This window comes from Dasypus novemcinctus, chromosome X (genome assembly GCF_030445035.2).
Source record: "Dasypus novemcinctus isolate mDasNov1 chromosome X, mDasNov1.1.hap2, whole genome shotgun sequence".
NCBI lineage: Eukaryota > Metazoa > Chordata > Mammalia > Cingulata > Dasypodidae > Dasypus > Dasypus novemcinctus.
The window spans coordinates 24,374,976-24,399,712 of NC_080704.1; the positions used below are offsets into that span (position 1 = coordinate 24,374,976).

The 24,737-nt window shown below is 35.1% G+C and overlaps 1 protein-coding gene across 8 annotated transcripts in view; it reads left to right on the forward strand.

Moving 5' to 3' along the window:
- The window catches only part of CNKSR2 (connector enhancer of kinase suppressor of Ras 2), a 355,641-nt gene that overhangs the window by 321,082 nt on the left and 9,822 nt on the right, over window positions 1-24,737 (forward strand). For 4 of the 8 annotated variants that reach the window (XM_058291604.2, XM_058291606.2, XM_058291607.2 and 1 more), the window contains one exon: window positions 22,381-23,713. The exons of the other annotated variants lie outside the window; for them this stretch is intronic. In XM_058291604.2, the coding sequence (XP_058147587.1) occupies window positions 22,381-22,385 (5 nt within the window). In that variant the 3' untranslated portion in view covers window positions 22,386-23,713. Of the gene's footprint in view, window positions 1-22,380; window positions 23,714-24,737 lie in introns of those variants that run through there. 8 annotated transcript variants of the gene reach the window in all.

Genomic DNA, 24,737 nt, shown 5'->3' on the forward strand with positions numbered 1-24,737 from the left:
TGAGTTAATTTTTGTGCAAGGTATGAGATAGGGTCCTCTTTCATTCTTTTAGATATGGCTATCCAGTTCTCTTAGCACCATTTGCTGAAGAGACTGTTCTGTCTCAGTTGAATGGGCTTGGCAGCCTTAGGTGAGAATCTATTTCTGAACTCTCAATTGGATTCCATTGATCAATATGTCTATCTTTATGCCAGACCACTGTAGCTTTGTAATATGTTTTAAAGTCAGGAAGTGTGAGTCCTCCAACTTTGTTCTTTTTCAAGATGCTTTTGGCTGTTCAGGGCCCCTTTCCCTTCCAAACAAATTTGATGATTGGTTTTTCCATTTCTGCAAAGTAGGCTGTTGGAATTTTAATTGGGATTGCATTGAATCTGTAAATCAATTTTAGTAGAATTGACACCTTCACAATGTTTAGTCTTCAGATCCATGAATATGGAATGTTCTTCCATTGATCTTTGATTTCTTTTAGCAATCATTTGTAGTTTTCTGAGTACATATCCTGTACATACTTGGTTAGATTTATTCCTAAATATTTGATTCTTTCAGTCACTATTATAAATGGAATTTCTTCTTAATTTCCTCCTTAGATTACTAGTGTATAGAGACACTACTGATTTTTGCATGTTGATTTTGTATCCTGTCACTTTGCTGAGCTCACTTATCAGCTCTAATAGCTTTGTTGTAGATTTTTCGGGATTTTCTAAGTATAGGATTATGTCATCTGCAAAGAGTGAAAGTTATACTTCTTCCTTTCTAATTTGGATGCCTTTTATTTCTTTTTCTTGCCTCTTCAATTTTTTGGAAATGTTGATCAGGATTGGTGTTATTTCTTCTTGTTCAATTTTTTGGAAATGTTGATCAGGATTGGTGTTATTTCTTCTTGGAATGATTTGTAGAATTCACCTGCGAAGCCATCTGGTCCTGGGCTTATGTTTGTTGGGAGGTTTTTGATGACTGATTAAATCTCTTGTGATTGGTTTGTTGAGGTCTTCTGATTTTTTCTAGAGTCAGTATAAGTAGCTCGTGTGTTTCTAGGAAGTGCTCCATTTTATCTACATTGTCCAGTTTGTTGGCATACAGTTGTTCATAGTATCCTCTTATGATCCTTTTTCTTTCTGTGGGATCAGTAAATATGTCCCCCTTCATTTCTGATTTTTTCTTTACAGTCTCAGCTGAACATTGGCACTCTTCTTACAAGCAATTGGTATTATCTGCGTGTTATTTTTAGTAGCCTCTCCTTTCCATCATTTATAGAAATCCTCCTTAAACTAAAGCTTTTTCTGAGGAATATTCTTGTAACTAACTACCTTAACTTCAGCTCCATCTCCTTTATCTCTCTTTGGGACAGTTTGCATTTGTATTATTAGGTTTTTTTGAACTACTGATCATTGACAATTTCTATTTGTCTTTTTTAAGTTTAAAATCTTATTTTTCCCAGCCACAACAAGCAGATGCCAGAAGCCAGCAGACACCACTGCCTGCAGTGAGTGGATGTGACTCAGGCCATTGGGCTCTCACCTCTCATGTGGGATATCCTGGGTTTGGTTCCTAGGGCCTCCTGGAGAAGGCTAGCAAACAGTGAGCAGACAGACAAGAGAATAATCTGGGGGAGGCTGGGGGGTAAATAAAGAAAAATGAAGTAAATAAATCTTTAAAAAAAACATTTCTTATATTCTAGGAACCATATCTGACTATGTGTTCTCATTCCTCACCACTAGGGAAAAAATTACATGGTGATTTTTTTCTAGTCCCTTTCATGTCTAGAGTGCCACTTAGTTTTTTCCTGTTGTTGACTGTGAGATCACAAATAGCTTTTACTCATTTCTTTGTATTTTTGAGACCTGAAATTATCAAAACTTTAATGCACACTGCCGTTACCTATGTGTATTAATCTCATTTTAATGCAGTAAATCCTGTAGTTTGTATATTGGCTACTTAAGCAAATAATACTGGCATCAGGTTATATCCTTTCATTTTCTTCATTTTCAGAGTTTCATAGAACTGACTCACCAGCTTTTATTACATAAATAATGGGGAAAATGGACTATAAAAATTAGGTGACTTCATTAGGACAGCTTGCATCCCTCAATCAGTAACAGAATGTGCCAGGATAGAGCACTAGAACCCTTCTGACCTTGGCCATTTATATAGTCTAGTAAGATGAAGGCAATAAAGAACCAAAGATTTCTAGTAGCTTATTTTTTTTGGAACATAGCCCTATCCCTGATCAGCCCTATTCTTTAGTTAACTGCATTCACTGGTTCCTAAGAATTATCATTCCAATACACTGCCCTAACTCATATCCCCTATAAATTATCACTTCAAATTATAGAAACAATGTGCATTCAAACCTTCATTTTAAGACTCTTCATATAAAGTAATAATGTCTGAGTAGTATAAAACTATGCTATCAATTTCTGCTCTAGAGAGCTTAACAAAAATGGAGTGACATTTGAGTATTTCTGTTTATTAGATTATCTTGCTATAACGTATCCAGTGCTACATATGTTTTGCCTATCTATAAAAGGCAAGGATATTTCTTAAAGGTCATCTCTTTTATGACTATTTTTAGAGAATTCATGGTAACATTTCAGACTGGGTAAGTTAATGAAAAGTAGTGTTAAGTCATATTTTCCATGTGCCTTGATATTTTCACACATAGTATATACCTCATCCAATTGATTCAATATCATATAGCTGATGGTAAAAATAAAGAGATAGCCTAGAATTACCCCTTTACAAGTTATTTGCCTTTAGTTCACTATGCATCTATGTATTAAACAAAGTGTACAGTATGTACTTCACTGTCATGGAACCCAGAGTAAATAAATATTAAATAAAACTATATCATGGATTTGTAGCTTACAAAATACTGCATATTGTTGGAAGAAGAAAGACATAGGTGTCCAAATATTGGTTTCTGGTCATTTGTAATTGGAGGGATTAAAAAATTAGCAATTCCTTCCATTGTTTTGATCAGTGAGTTTATAAATGACTTTTGTTTACTCAAAGTTTAATAAATACATACCAACATTGAAAATGAGACTGCCAAATTGCATAAGTGATTCACTGCTTAAACATCAGTAATATTTCCACTGCTGGCATGAAATCAGAGTTTTCATTTTCTGAAATGTGTAAGAAAGTTCTGTGTACATTACTAATATTCAGAATTTTTTAGTATAGTAAGATATTTGGCATCAAATCAGGAACTTGAGACCAGTTGATAGGTAAATTATTTTTACAAAATGCAGAGCTATTCTATTTTCACTGTCTTAAATTTTTAAAAAGAAGGGGGAAAAAGAATGTAGCTTGTTTTATTTGGCAATCAGTAAAAGCCTGCTAAGCTGGGCTTGGCTAGCATCCCAAAAATGTATCATAAAAGCAATTATAAACCAGATGTTTTAAAAAGTCATATAGCTAACAAATGACTAAAACTCAAGATCTTTTTAATCACCTAACCAAACTTCTATTCTGTTCCTTGATCAGTTACTAAAATCAGAAAGATTATCTTCGTTTGAGCATTTCAGACATACTGGTATATTACCTCAACAGCACCTAATTTGAGTGGTTATAGCCCAATTAAATGAAAGCATGATATAAACCATTAGATTTGAGTAAGACAGAATATTAATTCCTATATTATGATTATCTCTAATGAGATGACTGAATTTTTAGAAAAGCCATTTCATTAATCCGGTGATATAAGAAATCAGATATCTTCAGTGGTTGGAGAATGGTTATTTAGGATTAAAACTATCTCAACTCCATTTTCAAGAAATATTAAAATAAAAACATGTCATATTCTAAAAGTAAAGAAGGAATGAATGGATGGGTAAATCAATTCTTTAGGTAAAATTTGGCTACTCTTTTTCTGTTAATTTTATGTTTTATGGAAATTCAGAGGTGGGTAGATATATAATATGGCATTTTAAGGTATGGAAATAGTAGTTAATGGTTATGTCATAATAGTAACTGTTTACCTGACTCATGTGGCATGCAAACCTAGCCATTCAGAATCTGTTAAAGAACTAGGTCTTAGACATAGCAATAAACCTACATCAAGCAATTTGGCTGCAGCCCCTTCTGACATCTCCCCAAGTTAGCAAGGTTGATATTTTTTGTAGTAGTTTCTTCTAATAAGCTTCTGTCAACATAGGAGGACCTGAGTCTTAGTAAGACTTTGACTCAACCTCATCTACTCTTAATTTTAATGACATGTAAATAATTTTAAAATCCCCTATCTGACACATAGTTCACATCAAAGACTTTTAAAGTGATATAAAGCATTTTACCTAGTTGTTTAATGGAACTCTTTATTCAGTGTTAAGCGTGTACCTGATACACTTGATATTGAATAAAAGTTTATTTCAGTGATTCAATTCATGTAGTATTTATGGAGCAGCCAGTCACAATGCCCTGAAGACCTGAGGAAAAAAACCATAGATTCAATAAGTTCATCATATAGTGGGAGAGCAAAGCATCCAAATATAACTGTTTATAGTCTATTGAGTATTTTAAGAGACGAACAGCTTAATTCCCTGAATGCAATAAAGAGAGCTATTTTGTGAAATCAGACAAGGCCTCACAAGGAATGTCACATTTAACCTTGATGAGTAGGATTTCACCAGGAGGAAAAACTAAGGGTAAGGGTGGGGGTTTACATTCTAGGTGATTTAAAAAAATAGCATCTGCAAAGGCAGAAATAATAAGGAAAAACTTAGGAAAAGATGGCTTATAGTGTAGACAAGTAGAGATGAGACATAATTATGCTGGAACTAAACTACGAATGTCCTGGTATATCAAACCAATTTGTAATTTGGATAGCCCAAATTACATGATGGAGAGCCTCTGAAGATTTCAGAAGAAGGTGACATAATCAGATGTTTAAGTTCTAGAAGGTTGCTGTATTAGTCAGCCAATGGGGTGCTGATACAAAGTACCAGAAATCTGTTGACTTTTATAGACAGTATTTATTTAGGATAAAAGCTTATAGTCCCAAGGCCATGGAAAGTCAACTCAAGGTACCATTAGAGATACTCTCTCACCAAAGTCAGCTGCCATGTGTTGACACAAGATGGTGGACAATCTCTACCTGGTCTCTCAGGGCTTCCTAAATCACTTTCTGGCATAGGGCTCATTTCTTTCCAGGCCTCAGCTGCTCAGCTGCTCTAGTCTCTTCAGCTGCAAACTATCAGGCGAATGGCTAATCTCTCTTCAGGGGGTTTAGCTTCCTTTAGCCTTCTCCTTTCTGTCACATGGCAGGGCTAAAATGACCAAGTTCTCTCCTCTTCTGTGTGTCTTCTTGAGTGAGTGTCCATTTATATCAGCCCACCAAGGGAGCGGAGACTCAACCTGAGTCATGCCTTACTGACATGGTCAAATCAAAAGCCCTAAATAGATTTTATCAAGTAAACATAAACCTTTGAATTTAATACAATCAAAGGGTATCACACCCAGAGGAATATATTAGTTTACAAACATAATCGTTCATTTTTTGGAATTCATGAAAATAATCTCAAACCGCCACAGTAACTATGGTAGCAAGGTAGAAGATTTATTGGTGTGGAAGAATACAGATGATAGGGAACCTCTTAGAAAACTGTTTCAACAATCCAGAGGAGAGAAATGATATCCCCTCTGCAAGTGTGCAGACAAAAAGTTATCTACTCAGAGGAAGGTCCATAGGTAGAGAGCCGGACTTGAAGGGTATAATGGAAGCTTGGCATACCCTCAATGGGGAACTAGAAATTGAGCTAACTGAACACTAATAAGAGATGCACTAGGTGGCCCTGAAAAACTTGAAGTCAGAAAATACAAATTTATGACAGTGCAAATCAGCATGGATGTACAGTTGTTGCTAGCGATGCACAGTGGTCAGGCAGGAGTAAGAAAGCAGATGGTTGAATTTTTGAAAGAGTACATGTAGGTCATATCCAAGAGGGTGAGGGGATTGAAAGATCTAGTCAGAGTAGTCCAGATTGGCTAAGAAAGTAAATTCAGAAGGGGACTTGGTCCTTGAGAAATCAAAAGTAGACGTAATAGAAGAGATGAAAGAATCTACAATCAGGGATAGGGTGAAACTAATACTTCAGAAGTAACATGGTTCACCATGAGGACAAGCTCAAATGTGTGATTTTTTTCATTTAACAGCAAGAATCCAATACAGAGAGCACTTATTTGAAAACAAGTCTTCAGTATCCCTCTTTATGTTCATATCTTTAAGGGAAGAAAAAAAACGTTGGAACACTGCCATATTACTATGTAAAGTAAGCTAATCTAATGACAAGAGGGAAACACCCATTGATATGGGAAATGAATTCCATTTATTTTTAAAGAATTTATTGCATGTTTCAGTACAGTGAAATGTTCAATGAATACAACTTGAATTATGGGAGAAGTGAAAATCCAAGATGTTTTAACTTGCCACCTTCATCCTAAAGCAAATCTGTTCAACTTATTTCAGTCAGATTTACATCACTAGTCAATATGGAGCTAAAATAAAATAATTTAAAATATGGTATCAAGGACATTCTGAGTGAAATGAGTGAGTTATATGTGTTTGTCCTTTTACTTTCACTGTTGTCTCAAGAATACCTTTTTGGTTTTGTGGTGGATATATGGGAGTGCTGTATACTATATATATGCATTGCTGTGGTCTAGGACTTCTGTGAAGAGAAGCTGAATAATTAGGGGGGAAAAAAAAGATAGGATGTAGAATTTTTTCAAGTCAACATTCTTTATCTAAGTTCTTTATCTAACTTTATCCAAGTTCTTTATCTAACCTTTAAACCCATCGCTATATGCCATTCCCTAGTAAGGGACCATGACATTATATTGGGCTTCAAATTTCGGGGAGTTCTGGATCACAGAGTGTTTCAACAATGGCAATGGAGGGATACTGGTATGGGATACCAATGACAGGTGATATATGGCTGACAGGGAGCTGTACAGAACATATGTCCAGGGTGCATGGTAATGTTTGGATATACTCATAGTGGCAACAATTAAAAACCACAGCAGGGGGGGTACTGGGTTCCTGACCAGTGGTGCTCTGTCGTGGTCCCTAGGGGAGCAGCGACAGTCTCCCAGGTGCAGCGGCGGGGACCGGGAGGGAGTGAGGGTTCAACAGTGAGCCCCTGATGCTAATGACTATGCTTGTGAGCTGATAAGCCTAAAATAAGAACAAGGCCTAGAGCAACATTGTGCCTGGGAATTTCCTCCTGTCAGCCTTCATGTTACTCAAATGTGGCCAGTCTCGAAGCCAAACTCAGCATGTAAATGCAATGCCTTCCCCCCAGCGTGGGACATGACACCCGGGGATGAGCCTCCCTGGCACCGAGGGACCACTATCAACTACCAACTGATGATGCAACTGGAAAATGACCTTATATGGAAGGTTCAATGCGGATCAGCAGAATATCCCTGTCTACATAAAATAACATGACTTTAAAATGCTGTTTGACATAAAGTAAGGGGGAAATGGAAAGGAGAAATGAGTTTATATGGCTACGAGTTTCTAAAAAAGAGTCTGGAGGCTGGCAGAAGGATTGCCCTCATGCACAACTGAGCAGAGTCAGAGAGACAGATAAAGCAGATACAACCCCCAGATATTGGTTCCTTTGAGGGCTAAAGAGACCCATGGGAGTTATGGTCATGGCCGATGGGGTTAACTACCAGGGCAGATGGCCCCTCTTTGGAAATGGTGTTTATGTGTGATGAATCTGGACTCAGATGGGATCTTCCTTCATAAGACTTTCATGCTAATGTGCTGGAGGTGCAGTTAATGTTGGGGTTTAAGATATATTTAGGGGATTTGAATCTCTGGACTGACAATGTGATAGCCAGATCCTGAGCCTCAACAGACTCCAGCACCTACAATCTGATTTATTGGACTTACCACACTCAGCTAAGATGGAGTTGAAGAAGGACAACCACCACACCATGGAGCCTAGAGTGATTACAACTGAAAATGGGAGGATTGCATCCAGCATCCAGGTGGAATCTGACCCTCCTCTTGACATAGAGGTGCAATGGACACAACCAATCCAATGTCCACATAGAAGAGGTGGCATTGGATTGGGAAAAGTGGACATAATGGACAAAGGGTATGGGGAAAGGCAGGAAGAGATGAGAGGTGGAGGCGTCTTCGGGACATGGAGCTGCCCTGGATGGTGCTTCAGAGGTAATCACCGGACATTGTAAATCCTCACAGGGCCCACTTGATGGAATAGAGGAGAGTATGGGCCATGATGTGAACCAATGTATATGAGGTGCAGAGGTGCCCAAAGATGTACTTACCAAATCCAATGGATGTGCCAGGATGATGGGAACGAGTGTTGTTGGGGGTGGGAGAGGGGGGGTGGGGGGGTGGGGTTGAATGGGACCTCACATATATATTTTTAATGTAATATTATTACAAAGTCAATAAAAATAATAATAATTTTTAAAAAAAGAAAAAATATATAGCAAAAAAAAAAGAATACCTTTTTTATCTTTCCTATGGACTATACCTGTCTGTTGAAATGAGACATTTTAGTGATTTATCTTTTCTATAAAGATTTGCTACCATACTCTGGACTTAAAATGCATTCTATAAAACCAGGCATGTCCATAAATCTGAAATTTCTATTCTTTTCAAATGTAGAGAGAGAAAATATTTTTCCACATGGACAAAACACTAAATTAGAATTACCTTCCACAATATAAGCAAAAAAATCTATACTACGTATGGTGCTTTTTGTTTAAATCTTAAGGATGTCTTGAACACAGTCATCTTTTTTAAAAAAAATAACATTTTTAATGCATGCTTACTATGTGTCAGGCACCAGTTTAAGGTCTTTGTATAATATAACTCCTTATTTATAATGAGGCCTATGAGGTCACTACTATTATTATGTCCATTTTATAGATGAGGACACAATTTAAATAACATGAGCCAAGGCTCCCAGCTCGTTAATAGCAGATCTGAGATTCAGACCTTGACAGTCTGACAGCACAGTGAATGCTCTCAACCATATATTGCCCCCTCAGATCTATAATTTTAATTAAGGTTAAAATTTAGCAAAATGTTTCTTTTCAGATACTTTTTCTATATACATTAGGCCTGTGTTGAAGTAACTAAGACATTTATGTTCTGTTACAACAAAACAGGATCATCATTAATAAGCTCCACGAAGTAAAGCAAAAACCAATCAAATTTATACCGATTTAGCTTTTTTTTGGTCCATAAAACACTTATTTACTTATTTATTTATTGTGTTCTTTATTAAGTAGTTTTATAGAAATATATTAACTCACCATACAATGCATCTGAAGTGTACAATCAATAGCCCCGGTATAATTGCAGAATTCTACACTCATCACCACAAACTATTTCAGAACATGTTCCTTACCCCAAAAAGAAAAAAACCCATGCCCCTTATACCCACCTGTAGTTGACATTTACCATTGGAGTGGTAACTTTGTTACAACTGATGAAAGAATATTAAACTGTTACTTTTATTTATAGTACATAGTTTGCATTAGGTGTATTTTCCCCACATACAACTTATTAACACCTTATAATAGTGACATATCATTGTTCAAGTTCATGAAAGAACATTCTTATATTTGTACTATTAAATTCATCATCCACAACAGTGTTCTCTGTGTTATACAGTTCCATGTTTTTGTTTTAATTAGAGATTTACCTTTTATTACTAAGAATTTTAATTAGTATATTTTTTACTTTTAACTAATTGGTGTCCAAAAATCATGTACAATTCCACCACTTGAGTGGAAATTCTTTCTTAGTATTTTAAGTTTTGACATGATTCCCTTTAGAGCTAATTTGTACCAAGTTAATGTTGGGATATTAAGAAAACTAGTTCCCAAGAGTTAAGTTTAAGGAAAAAAAAGTTAAGTTTTGAGACCAATTTGAAAAGTATTTCATGTGGTAGCCACATTCATCAACAGTTATTTCAGTTTGTCCTTCCAATTTCCACTTTATCTGTCTTCTTAAAAACAAAAAACTTTCTGCATTTTTTGTTGGTGTAAGCTAAAAGACCCTTTGTTTTTGTTTCTTTGTTTTATTTGGAGGGAGTGATTAGAAAAGCAACAGATTTCAGAGAAAAATTGGAGCTGTCACTGAAACCCCAGCTTCTGCTCACACATGCCAAATCTGATGTATTGTGGGTTAATTTGTGTTCTCTCATGGTAAAACATTGCTTCCTATCACCTACTACAAATCTGAAGAGTTGATTCATGTGACCTGATAGAACTATTAAAGGATACAACGAGCATACTCTAATCCATTTCCAATTACTGCTTTCTTATTTGCATTATGCATTTTACTAAAATAAGAATTTATTAGCAAGTGAACTCTAGTGAAATTCTCACATTTTCCACATCTTCTTTCAGAATACTGCATGTGAAAGTACTTTAGAAAATGGAAAGTAAAATACTAATGTTAGTATTAAAATCGTTGTTATTACTGAGCTACCAGGCTAAATTGGTTTGCCTTCAGAATGTTTAAACTAAATTGAAGAGCCAATTTTGCTCAATGCTATTTCTTAAGATATTTAAAAGGGAATACTAATTGGATTATATCATATTTTGCAAAAACATCAATCCTTCCATTAAACTCCAAACTCTACTTAATTTAAGAAAACTGAATTCAGAACTAGCGAATAAATTATTACTTTTAACACATATGTTCTGACTTATGATTTGACATTTTGGTAGTAATTCTATGTGGGTATCTATAACCCATCTTTCTTAGCAGATTGCCATGGCAACTTCTAAAGTAAGGTAGCAGTTCACTGGAGCTTCAGGCTAAATACAGAAGCTGCATTTGATTTCAGCTTGCCTGTTTCCATGGGAAGCATTGTACCACATTTCTTTCCACTTACTAGGCTGACTTTTTCATCACCATGGAGACTAGATCTGCCCACACAACTAAGATCTGAAACCATTCCTAGTAAGGCTAAAGCTAAAGACTTGGGAACCAAGGCCTTCTATAATTAAAGTGTGTTGTTTAGTTAAAGATGACTTCCTACCTCTACTTTTGATGTATATATTGATTTTCCACAAAGAAAAAGCAGGCATTCTGGTGCTGTGCTGAAGATTTACAATAAATAGAAAGAAAATGCCATCATACCATTTTCCTTGGTTAGGTTCTGGTTTTGTGTATATTTATAGTGTGTACTCTGCATAGTCATTTACTGTAGAATAATGTTTTATTTCAAATTATGTGGCAATATTCCTAAGTGGTAGTAATTACATTTAATGTATGCTTGGTGGTAGTCTTAAAAATGCTGCTTTTAAATTTTGTAATTTTTTTATTAGAGAAGTTATAGGTTTAAAGAAAAATCATGCAGAAAAAATAGAGTTCCCATATACACCACCTCACACACACAGGTTTCTCTGATACTAACATTTTACATTAGTGTGGTATTTTTATAACATTTAATGAAACAATAATATTATAATTATTATACCATTAACTGTAGTCCATGATTTACATTAGGGTTCACTGTTTGGGTTTTACAGTCCTATGTTGTTGTTTATTTCTATTCTAGAAATACATATATAACCTAAAATTTCCTCCCTTCACATTCAAATTTACAACTCTGTGGTTTCAATCTTTCACAATACTATGCTACTACCACCACCATCCACCGCCAAAATCCTTCAATCACCCCAAACATTAACATGTACCAATTAAGCACCAATTCTCTGCCCCTATCCTGACCCCTGGTAACCTATTCTAGTTTCTGACTATGAGTTTGCTTATTCTAATTATTTCTTCATCAGTGAGATCAGACAATATATGTCCTTTTGTGTCTGACTTATTTCACTCAAAATGATGTCTTCAGCATTTGTTCATGTTTTAGCATATATCAGAACAGCATTCCTTCTTACAGCTAAATATTGTTCTATTGAATATATATACCACGTCTTGTTTATCCATTCAACTGTTAGTGGACACTTGAGTTGCTTCTATCTCTTAGCAATTGTGAGTAATGCTGCTATGAATATCGGAAATGTCTTGCTCACATCCCTGCTTTCAGTTCTTCTGAGTATATACCTAAAATTGAGGTTGCCGGGTCACATGGTAATTCTATGCTTAACTTTCTAAGGAACCACTGAACTGTTTTTCATAGCGGATGCACTGTTTTACATTGCCAATAACAATGAACAAATGTTCCTATTTTTCCACAACCTCTCCAACAATACTTATTTTCTATTTTTTTAATACTAGCCATTCTAGTGAGTGCAAAGGGGTAGCTCCTTGTGATTTTGACTTGCGTTTCCCTAGTGGCTAATGCTGTTGAGCATCTTTTCATGTGCTTTTTGGTCATTTTTATATCTTCTTTGGAGAACTGTCTATTCAAGTCTTTTGCCCATTTTTAATTGAGTTGTTGACCTTTTTGTTGAGTTGTAGGATTTCATTTTTCTTTCAGCCTGTTAAATATTTTGTCCCACTGCCTCCTTGCCTCCATAGTTTCTGGTGAGAAATCAGCATTCAGTCTCACTGGGGCTCCCTAGTACATGAAACCTTGCTTTCCTCTTGCAGCTTTTGGAACTCTTTCCTTTTCCTTGGCATTTAACAATTTATCTACTTTGTTTCTGGGCATGGATCTCTTTGAGACAATCCTGTTTGTGATTCATTGAGCTTCTTGAATGTGCATATTCATGTTTATGTTAAATTTGGGAAGTATTCTGCCATTATTTCTTTTCTGCCCCTTCCTCTCTTCTTCTGGGACTCCCATAATGCATATATGTACACTTGATGGTATCCCACAAGTCTCCTAGGCACTGTTCACTTTTTTCATTCTTTCTCTTTTTTGAATCATTTCAATTGTTTTGAATTCAACTGATTCTTCTGCCAGTTCCAATTTACTATTGAAAACCTCTAGGAAATATTTCATCTCAGCTATTGTGGTCTTCAACTCTAGTATTTCTGTTTGGTTCCTTTTTAGAATTTCTTTTTATTGAGATTCTCATATTGTTCACTTGTTTTCTTTATATTCTTTAATTCATTCTCTGTGTTTTCCTTTATCTCCTTGAGCATATTGAAAATCCTTTATCCAGTATATCCAAAGTCTTACCCCCTTCATTGATGGTTTCTTGATTTTTACCTTGTTCCTTTGGAAGGGCCATCATTTCCTATTTCTTTGTCTTGTCATCTTTTTTTGCATACTATACATTTTCATATTTTAAAGTATTAAGTCCGGGATTTACTTAGTTACCTGTTCCTTAAGTTTGTATTCTACTAGTGATATGTCAGAGATTTCTTTGAGTGTCAGGTACTAACAAAAAAAAAAAACACACTCCTTTCAAAGGTTTTGCAAATTGGCTCTGCATTGGCTGGTACTCTCATTCAGCATTTACCCCTCCTATCAAGAAGATCAGCTTGAGGTTAATGTGAAATGCAGGGTCCTCTCTGTCTTTTCTGAACCTGCATCTTATCCTGGGCTTGTGCTTACTTATGATCTTAAGAATTCCTGCATTTAAAGGAATTCAAATGCCTTCTCTACTCTCTATGACACAGACTTTCTCCCCTTCCAGGGCAGGCTATTTATGACTTAGAGCAGATGATCTTTTGCTCCAGGACACCTTGACTTAAATGTTTGTTACATGCTCTAGCTACCTCCAAGCAGCTTCTCCCTCCAAGGCACATTCTGGGAGGACAAGCCCCGGACAAGTTTCCTGGTCCAATATTTTAGGCTGCCACCCAATAGACTGATAGATTGGCACAGACCTACAGATGTCCCAGTCGGTACAAAGGGGTTTCTCTCCTCCCTCCAGAACAGGACTAGGGACCCACAATGGGAACAAAGATTGGTACCACACCATGGCTGGGAGAGCATAGGAGAGGGACCAGCAAGGGTGCCATGAGCTTCTCCTATTGTTTTTAAAGCTGTATTTTCTTGATTCAGCCCTCTCCTAGTTACTGCCTCCCTTTAACTGTTTTCTAGAGTTTTGAGGAAGATAGCGCTGTCAGTGTTTGCTATTCATTCAAGATTCTGTGGGGGATCTCACTGTCTTTCTCCTCCATCTTGATTGACCTTTACTTTGCTGCTTTTAATTTTATTTTGGGCTTCTCTAAATTTGTTTCTAAGTCCAGTATTGGTTTCTTTTAGATAAGTTCTGTACTTACAAGAAAATCAATAAATATGAGAAAAACAATTCTAGACCTTGGTCATAATTATACTGGACTTAACAAGAAACGATTGATGTAATTTATCACTATAAATCCAGTTATAGCATATCCAGATAGGACCTGATAAATTATCTATGCATGGGATTATCATACAGACCAGTACAACAATTTTGGAGTGTTTTCATTTATTTTTTAATGTATGCCAGTATCACAAAAAGGGTCAACATTTCAGAGATCTTTGGTGATCACATTTGTTACTAAGGTACTAATTACTCCATAGCTGATATCATTATTTAGTCTCCCCTCAACTACCTGAAGAATAAAAAATGCACCAGGGTTCTTAAGTGGAACTTAGGAATCCCAAATTTACCTCTTGATGTGCCCAGCCCTACAAAGTGCCTTCAGATGGCATTTCTACTTTGATGGTTGTGTTTTTTTAACCCTAGAGAAGAAGGTAATGTGGTCCTTGTTAAAATCAGTAAAAATACTAAATACAGAATTCCAAAATATTCTGACTTTGAAATATGGAATTACCCTTATTTTTTTAAAATATATTATGAATAAGTACTATAAAGGTGCTGCAAGTTAATTTATAAATGGGACATAAATTATTAATATAATTAGATTTTTTATTTGTTCACTAGCAGAGAGTTATCGGTTCATTGCTATATTTAAATACAAATTAAGTTTTAGGGTACAGAGAACCTTCTAGCATCTCAAACATTTGAATTTTGCAAAAGGAGCCCACACCCTAATAAAATCCCCATAGGAGTCTAGGTTTCTGTAATTCCATTGGCAGGTGTGAAATTCGACAAGGAATGTTAAATGTTAAACACAAATTGAGCTGGAAACCTTTTGCTGTAGCTACAGTCACTTGTATTGTTCTCTGTAGGAACACAGAGTTGACACATCTCTAAATCTTCAGTAAAACTTAACTTCTTTAAAAGGGCAGTGCCAGTCAGTTTTTCAAGAACAGAAAAAATGAAATTCATATCAAACAGGGTATCTTCTTAAAGCGTATTCTTCATATGCTCTTAGATTCATAAGTTTTTCATCCCAAATGTAGGCTGAGTTTATTGGTCCAAAATATACTAACTGGCAATTTCCAAGAAAGCTAAGATTAAGTATGAATGCTTATTACCCTCTCTTGTGAGTTTTAGTCAAGAGAGATGCCTGTGCTAATCTGTTTATATCCCTGCTATATTTCTTACAAACATGATTTTATACTGATTTTTACATAGTTTTTCTTCTCCAGTACACAATATATCATGAATACCTAAAAATCTAATAATTTGAATCTGGAAGATGCAGGTGACTTTAACAATGGAGATTTGTGATAATAGTCTCTAATGCGATTATCATAGGTTGGAAAATAAAAATAAATGTGAAATTTACAGTGACTAAAGTGAGAGATAAGATATATAACAGATTTGAGGTTAAAGAAAAAGTTTTAATTCTGATAAATGACTGTTGAGATACAATCTTAAATTCTTCCCAGTGTCTCTTGAATTTTCTTTTTACCCTTCTTGATGCTTTCTTGGCTGGGGAAGGTATTTTGGTTTTCCTTATAGCTAAGTTCAGTTGGCAGTGCCCCCAAAGCAGTTCCTTCTTGCCAGAATTATTAATGAGCAAATAACTCCAAATGTCAGACTGGTATGCCAAACAGGTTACTAATAAGTTATTAACATTTAGAAGTTATTGAAGGGGAAATATCTATATTGCAAATTTTTGCATATAGTCTTAGAAAAAGTAAGAAGTACATTTCAAGCTTCGACAATTGTTAAAATGTTATAGCATGAAGGGAAATAATGTCTTTAAATTTTTAGCATAAAAATCACTTATCTTACTCGCAGCCCACCTACCACTACACCAACATCTGTTCTACTCTCATTGAAAAGAATTTAGTATTTCACTCAGTTTTGCAGGTCAGCATCTCTTTTTTTCCCCCTCATTCAATCTCAAGACATGACACACTACTGGAGCTGATACAGAATTGATAGACTTTTGAAACAAAAGAAAAGGGGGTAGGTAATCACACCAAAATCAAGACGGCAGTATTTTGAGGATAGTATATTAATTTAGTATGAGATTAAGAATAGGGTGGACTCTATAGGGCAAAAGTTCATAAAGATTTATGTTAGTGTTAATTTGCAAAGGCTATATTTGTCTTCAGTGATTTAAATCAAATATTCAAGCATAAGGAAATTGTGTTATTGAATGCTTCCTAAAGGAGTTGGCCAGTAAAAGCACAATTTGTATAGCATCAAACTTTTAGCAACCACAGATCTATCTAGCTAATTAGCAACTTGAAAAAAAAGGAAATAAGGGAAAAATTCCTTTTTGTTTACTTTGAGTGGGATCTAATGGAGTAAACAGCTAAATTTATTTTTACAACCCCAAATCTTGAGATACAGATACCCTTACCTCTTATTCCTCAGGAAACTGTACTGTCCCTTCCTACATGTCCCATTTGGAGAATTCAAGTCAAGTGTGATGGGCAAATTAAATATCTTGAGTCATGGAAGTATAATCACTGTTCTGAAGATATTTTTACCACTCAGTTACATAAGGGGGTCAAGGTTCAGATAAGATAGAAATTGCTTTTCAGAGTACTTATCAGATAGGAAAGACAATGTCTTAGAAGGGTTGGAAGGACAAAAGAAGGACCCACTGAAAGAAATAGGCAAGAAAACAATTTAGATGTGGTTGGCCCAAACTTACCTTTTCATTTTGGCAAAACAGACATTTTCACAGATGAAATGTTAGTTATGTCACGTTTAATTTGTTTTTTCACTAGGTCCACAGTTCTCGTCATTGAAGTGACTTCACACCAGCTATCATCCACAATTTATATGATTGACCTAATAACATGCTTTTAATATAAACCTGTAAGGTGATACTAGAGGTTAAAGATTCTCATACGTTAAAAATCTGCATCATTCACCTATAAAAGTAGTTGAGGCTATGTCCTCTACTGGGTTAACATCTCAGACTCTGGCTATGCTACCTCTGTAGCTATTTCAACAGAAATGAGACCTTTAGAGAAATTATTTGAAAATAATTAATTGTTAATCATAAAATAAGTTACAAAAGCAACCCAGTCTCTATATCTGCCAATAAGCTACCATCTACTCACAACATTACTGAAAGAAAAATTTAGCAGGAATGGTTATAATTTTACTAAGGTTGTCTCATTGGAGTTTAAGTATTTTATTATTAATTCCAAAATAACATTATCTATTGAAATATTTTTAAAATATGAATGCATTAGGATGGAGTGTTAAAAGCTGATTTAAGGTCTATTGTGAGTATAACTCACATGTTTTGTATTTTTTATATACATTGATACACTCATATTTTTAATTCTTCAAATGTGTCCTAAATTTCAAATATTTTTATTTTCTACATATTCCAAAATATATTAATCAATTAAAATTAATATATACATATAACGTATCACATATTGTGTAATCATACATACTGTACATTATTCGTATAACTGTATAATAAATGTATATATAAAATTGAATATATATCTGTACTTAATAAAATAGGGCTATATTTCATTGATAATTCTTAACTACAAAATTTTAAGACAGAAATGGAAAGGAGGCTTCTACATCTATACCATGAGGTCCTTGAGGCCAGATTATCATATTTGTATATATATATCCATAGGTACTTATTAACAATATATATAAATAAATTGCTCCCACTTTCCATTTTAAAATCTGAATGGTGGCATTTGTGATAATATAATTTGGCAAAATTCCATAGTAAAATTTTCTGAAATATCTTATAGACAACTTCATTGAAAATAAACTGTGGTAAATAGAATTATCATAGTAAGCACTTCTGTGTCTGTTAAAGATAAAAGGCCACTTCAATTATTGCTAATATATAAGCTTCTTTTAAAGGGTACTTTAGATTTGCCTTTATTTCAGTAGGTACATTAAGATAAAGTACTACTTTCATAAGGAAATACTCCATCTCCTTTCAGTTATACATAGGATGGAATTGTGACGTGGCAGTTTAGAGGAACATTCTAATTACCTGAAAATAATATTTCCTAATCTGTTCTGCCTGTGGCTAAGGTCAAGAAATATTTTATTATACCTGGAATTGCTGATTAAAAGAGCTTCATACACACTATTAGTATAAACACAAACTATATTACCTTTTACTATTTATCACTTTATTTTGAAAAAGACTACTTAATCATGAAAATTTTTCTCATTCATGAATGAAAAATAAAGATTTTCCCATTCCTTCCCCGTTATTAAATAAAATATAAGCAAACACAATTTTTTAGAAAATCTCATATCCTGCCTCTTTGAACTAGACCTTTTATGTGAAAATAATCCCTTAAAACTTGGAAAGATAATACTCAGGGCACAATTAACAAGTTCCTATTTGGGTCCAAACATTCTGAACCAAGGTATGAGCCCACTCTTTCTGATATTTACATTGAGAAAAGTAATTATCAGTGACTATCAATTCATGTTGTTAGGTATTCCTGTTTTTCAAAGAGAAAAACTTAAGCCTGAACGCATACATTTAGTCGAAATGTAGGTTCCAGGTAATTATGTTAAACAGAATGACCTTAAAAAAAAAAAAAGCACAAGTCTATGCTCCCACACCTACTCATATGTTGCTGTTGATAGGCTTGACCATCTATACTAGCAAGCAACTTAAGACAAGTAGTCACCAGCTTGGCCCTTAAATGTGCCCTCAACCTCACTTGATCATTCAAACGAGTAAATCTAACTCTCTTAGAACACAGATCTAAGTAGGAATCTTTGAAAATGCTCTTCCTGCTTAAATACTTCTTATTTCCATTTTCAAGTATTTTCTTCTCTTTTATTCATTAAGGAAAAGATTATTTTTACCTGTTTTGTATTCAAACTTAATCGTTCTTTTGCAAATTACCCAGAGTTGTTTTCTGGTACTCAGGCATCTGGTTGAAGGCTCATGAGCTTTTCCTATCAGGTGCACTAAAAAAAAGAAACCTGATGACCTTTCGAAAACTCAGGTTTCCAGAATTCATGTTTTGCTTATTATTTGAGTAGTCCTTAGCGGGAAATTTTTTAAACTCGTAAAACCAAAAGGGAATAAATCACCTTCCTTAAAAAGTATTACATGGATTTAAGTTATGTCTCCAAGAACTTGCATGGGAAATGGATCCACGCTTAAATAAGTTATCCTATACCTTACTCAACATGGCATTACATCTGGATTCACCATTCATATCTCAAGGAGTTAAGTACTAGAGAAATAGGGTGTTTTTTACCCAGCTAGGCTACAAGCCTCGCAATTGGAGGTTTCAGTGATGAGTAAAAGCTCAAAAAATATTTGTTAATTAGTGTGGCAAGCAAAACCTTACTGATTTTCTTTGGGGTAGCATTGATATTTTGCTGTTGTTTCAAAATGTAGTTGTTTAAAAGCCTGGTAAATAGTGAAGTTTATTTTAATAGCAAGAGTAGGTAATATTTTTATAGTTAGGGTATTGGCAAAAAAGAAAACAAAACAATCATGAGCCATATAATTTAAGTGTTTGCTCCTTTTTCTTTTTTTAAGGAACTTGTAATTTTCACTTGTCCTTTTAAAAACCAGGAATAAAATTAATCTGGCACTAAAATAAATAATTTTAACTGGTTTGAATATTTTGATTCTATGAAGGGAAATAAATGAAGTTGTCACCTACAAAGGAAAAAAAATGTAGAAATAAGGAAATGGACACTAAGAGAAAGAAAAGCCTGAAGGCAGAGAAAGAGTATGTTAAGAACCAGGAACGGACTTGCAAGAAATTTAAAGACACAAACATGAGATTCACAGAAGTTAAAGAGAGACTTTCATGGAACAGTATCGTTAATGAAGTAGTTTTGTTTTCAGTTTTTAGAGATTTAATATAGATTAGCCATATGCTTTCATCCCTTCTGTGCCCTTGCCTCTGACTCACCTGACTTGCCAGTGTTATTCATACTTTAGATTCAGAATGCACACACCAGGATATTCATATAGTTCATTCAATGGGGTCAAGTCTGGGAGCAGCTTTGTAGTTGTTCTGTTTTGCCTCAAAAATAAACAGGAACTGTTTGACTCTACATAAAAGTATAGCTTTAAATAATTTATTCAGTTTACAGGATCTCTTTTATTTTCCCGTAATCTTGGTAGATCAAGATATTTCCATTAGATTCCTCAAAACCATGCAACTGTTTGACTTGTGTGATACAATGTTATAATGGTGACCAGACTAAAAGCCAAATGCTATATGAAGCCCCCCACTCAACTAAAAAGCTTCTGATTTACAAACTGTCTGTTTATGCAATACAAAAAATTGGCTTGACTCCTAATAGCCCTACTCACTGTGTAACTTACTGCAATGTGACTGGCCTCAAGCTGTAAGTCTCAAACTTCACTGGGCATGAAAATCACCTGGACAACTTGATTAAAAGGCAAGTTCCTGAGTCCCATACCCAGAAATCCTGATTCACTAGATTTGGGGTAGGGCCAGAAGTACACCCCCACCCCTGAGATTCTATAGCCAGGGATGCTGACCATTACTAGTTCCAGAGACACCCTGCCCGAGAGAGTTATCTTCTCTTATGCCAGCATACACAGACTAGTAACTAGTGGTAGCCCTTTTCAGATAGCAGTGCTCCCCCACCATTCTCCCACGCTCGGGCAGTGTGCTAAAACCAAGGAGTTGCTTCTGGTCTCTTGGAGTAGAATTCATTGAAACAATGCTGTAGATGTAACTAAGTGTAGTTTAATATCTACCAGGACTCTATCTCAGGTTTAGTATGAGTTAAACTCTTCACTAGGGAATGCACTAGAAATTAAACCGTTCCTGTAGCATTGTTTATGAAGGGAAATGAGCAATGTGTTCAAAACAAATTACAACATTTTTGAATTGCATATATAAATTAGAAACACTTTAAACACAGAGACGATCCTGTGCCCAAGGTTAGATTGCCTCTGATTTTGCCTTGTGACACAAAGCCATAGAAGCCAGAGCTAGCATTCCAGTATTACAAAATACTAAAAAAAAAAAATGACTCATTCTCTTTTGTTTCATTTGACCTACATAGGAAGAATCCTAAATTCCCAGCCCCTCTGCAGCAAAAGGAGAATGATGTGACAAACAAAAATTAACTCTGCTGATTTCTGAACTATGCTGCATCCTGTTTTCTAGATACCAGTGTTGTGGGCAACATACGCCCTCCCCCAGCCCTTTTTTATGGGAGGTCGTCGTGAATAACATGCTTTCTCTGTTCCTCTCTCCCTCTTTGTGCCTTCTTCTCCATATAACTCAAAAGATACTACAGGATGTTGCAGATAAAAATCTGCCCTAGACTAGAAATGAAAAAAATATTTCTGACATCTGCCTACTGGCAATATTTTAGATTTCTCAAAGGCCAAAATAAAATGAACTATAAGAGACCACAACCTCACATATATATATATTTTTAATGTAATATTATTACAAAGTCAATAAAAAAAAAAAAGAGACCACAGTTTATTTTATCTACATTGCTCTTAGTTTATCAGGTCATTCAGAAAATTCAGTCTCTTCCAGTTTCTTAACTCCTTGACTTGTGGCTTATGCTCAGGTGTAAAGTGACTCTTTCATCCTGTTTATTATAGCTTTTTATTTCTCTTCACTCTGTATTGTTCAGCTTGTGGCCTCCTCATTGGAGAGACACTAGCTGGGCTATTCTACTCTCTCGCCGATTAGGACTTGGTAGCATATGTATGGGGTAGTTAAATAGAAAGTCAAGCAGAAAACTTTCCCTCGTATTTCCTGACTGGGTGAATTTGAGGAAAGATCTTGTATAGAAATACAGTTTAATTTTATTGAAAGACTGATCATTTTACATGTGTATGCAGCATACTTTTAACATAAAGTTTTCTGATTAAAATTATAGATGTGCATATACAAGTATAGAGGTGGGAAAAATTTATCTGCACTGTGTATGATATTGTATACATAAGATTGACATTTCCAAACAACTAAGCTGAAAGCAAAAAGTTTCCCAGTTATGACCAAGTAGACTTGCATGCCAGCAGAAAGGCTTATGGTATTAAAGCCATATGCAATTCTAGCCATATTTTTTTATTTTCTCTTCAGGGGTATTGCATGATGGTATTTCTAATACAAATACTGATATGCTTTGGAAATAATGGCACTCGCAGGTCTTTCATCATATTGTATCACTGCTTTATCATATTAGGCTAATACACTGCGAGAGTTGGTAGAACCTCTCCATGCCAAATCGGATCCACTTCTGTTGGCACTGAACCCAATGGACTCAGATTGATAAGCTAATGTTTAGAGAATTTAGATCGGAGAGAGTCGGCACGGCGCAGACTCAACATCAACCTCTTGCAAGCAACTAAAATGGCCTCGTCCTTGCTGTTTATAACAGAAAACAGACTTTTTAAAAAGTTTAGATCATCAAGTGTTTTGGATTTGGGGCCTCCGTAAAGGGATATCAAGAGGGGCAGGCCACTCTTAAGAAGAATGCGAGATTCCTACATTGGGACTAGCATAAGATCCAAACCAATCAAGATGGAGCACAGTAACAGAAAACTGCCGATTCTGTGGGAGAACAGAAGGGGAAGAGGGTGTTGACTGGGGAAGAGCTCTGTGTGGTGACCCCTCAGTTGTGTTCTCCTGACATCAGGAAAAGAGAGGGATCAGCTCCAGTAATTAGAAAATCTTGGCTGTTTAATGGACTCTCCAGTGGCCTCTTTAAGACAAAGCAGAGGAAGCAAATTCTGTATAAGTGTTATTTTGCATTTTTAAAAGTTGACGTGCTGTATTGTACTAAATTAAGTGTAATCTATTAAGGCAAGGTATACACAACCTGCCATGAAACTTAATATGTTTATTCTATTATAAAGTGTATTCAGGTGCAACACGGAGACTGCTTTCCATGACAATAATGAAGAAAAGTCTTCATGCCAGGCTTTATTAGCTTCCTCAGATACAATCTTAACTTTCTCCTTATTTCTTGGCATTTGTATATGAATGGTGTTGCCTCATAGGACAGGCATGAGCTATTCTTTTCTGTAAAACATTCAGAATCTATAGGCTATGGTTTTCATTTTTGAAAAAGTATTTTGTCTGGATGTCTTTCAAACTAGCTTCACATATTATTTAATACTATGTAACTGGGTCCCCTGTGGCTCAATATTGATTTATTTTTCTTCTGTAGTGGATGTGAAATTTCCTTTATTTAGTTGAATAAGATACATTGTAATAATTTCAATGCTAATTAATGGATATTTCATACTGTGCAATGAACAGATCATTTAAACTTGTATTTTGAAATGTTTTTTCTTCCTGTCGCCGCAGTGTGTGGTATTGCATAATGTGAATAATTGTAAAAATATAAATTAGTTAAAATTAAAAAATGACCACTTGGTATCAGATCTTTTTAGATAGCTAAATAATTTGCTAAGTATGCTTGATAGTAAATATCTTTCTAAAGAGAAGAAATCTATGCTTCTTTCTCACAAATGGAATTTGTGTTGTGAATAAAATCACATTGATCTGCCTTACAGTTGCCTCTGTGCTGTAACCATTTTAATGTTGTTGTTTTATTTTGGGGGGGAGGGGTTAGTATATTAAAAAAGATGGCTCAGATATGTAGAAATCCATCAAAAAGCATTTTATTGACATTTACTATCAATGGGATTGTCCTGGGTCATTCTGCCTATTTAAGTCATAGTAAAGTATTATGATCTGAAGAATTTTTAGTTTTTTCTCCTTAAGAAATATGGTTGAATACACATTAATTTTCAAATATAATCATCTCTTTTGTTTTAAACTGTCCCTTTATAAATTCCTGCCTAAGAATCAGGTACACTGACCTCCACATCTCTACTAGTTAAATTTTCTAAATTCTCTGGGTAAATCTAGATTCTGTCCTTTATGTTTGTGATTGTCCTTCAAAGAACCTTCCCTTCTTTGGATCAATAAATCAATGCCAAGAGCACCAAGATTTTGCTCTCTGAAATTTCCATCATAAAAACTACTGTAGTACACTGAGAGTTCAACCACAAAACATTAAACTACATAATTTGGCAGAAATCACACGCTTAGAGAATGAAGTATAGAATAAACATCAGCTGTGTCTCCTTTGTCACATTTTTAGGGAAGTAAGCTTTACTGTGATGTAGAAGGGATTTTGTAGTCATTACCATGGATCATACGTGATTCCGGTGAAGCACATTGCCATACTTACCAAGATGGGCTTTAAGTGTACTTTCAAAAATATATACTCAGCAGTGTTGATGGATCCACTCAAACTGTCCCTCTAAAAGAAGTATTCTCTCGCACTAAAATTGATTTATTTAATCAGAGAAATTATTGCCTAGTAGTGACGCTTAAGTGTTGTTATTTTGCCTAAAATATAGTATACAAATTACTTCTATTTATGAAATAGGTAGTTGATTAAAGAGCAAGGAATAAAAGCCAACCTGTAAACTCTTTTCCTTTTTTCTAATGTATCAAACTACTCTCCCCCCAATTTTGCAATGCTAGGCATAGCTAGTTGGTTTTATAAAAGCATGAATTAGGAGA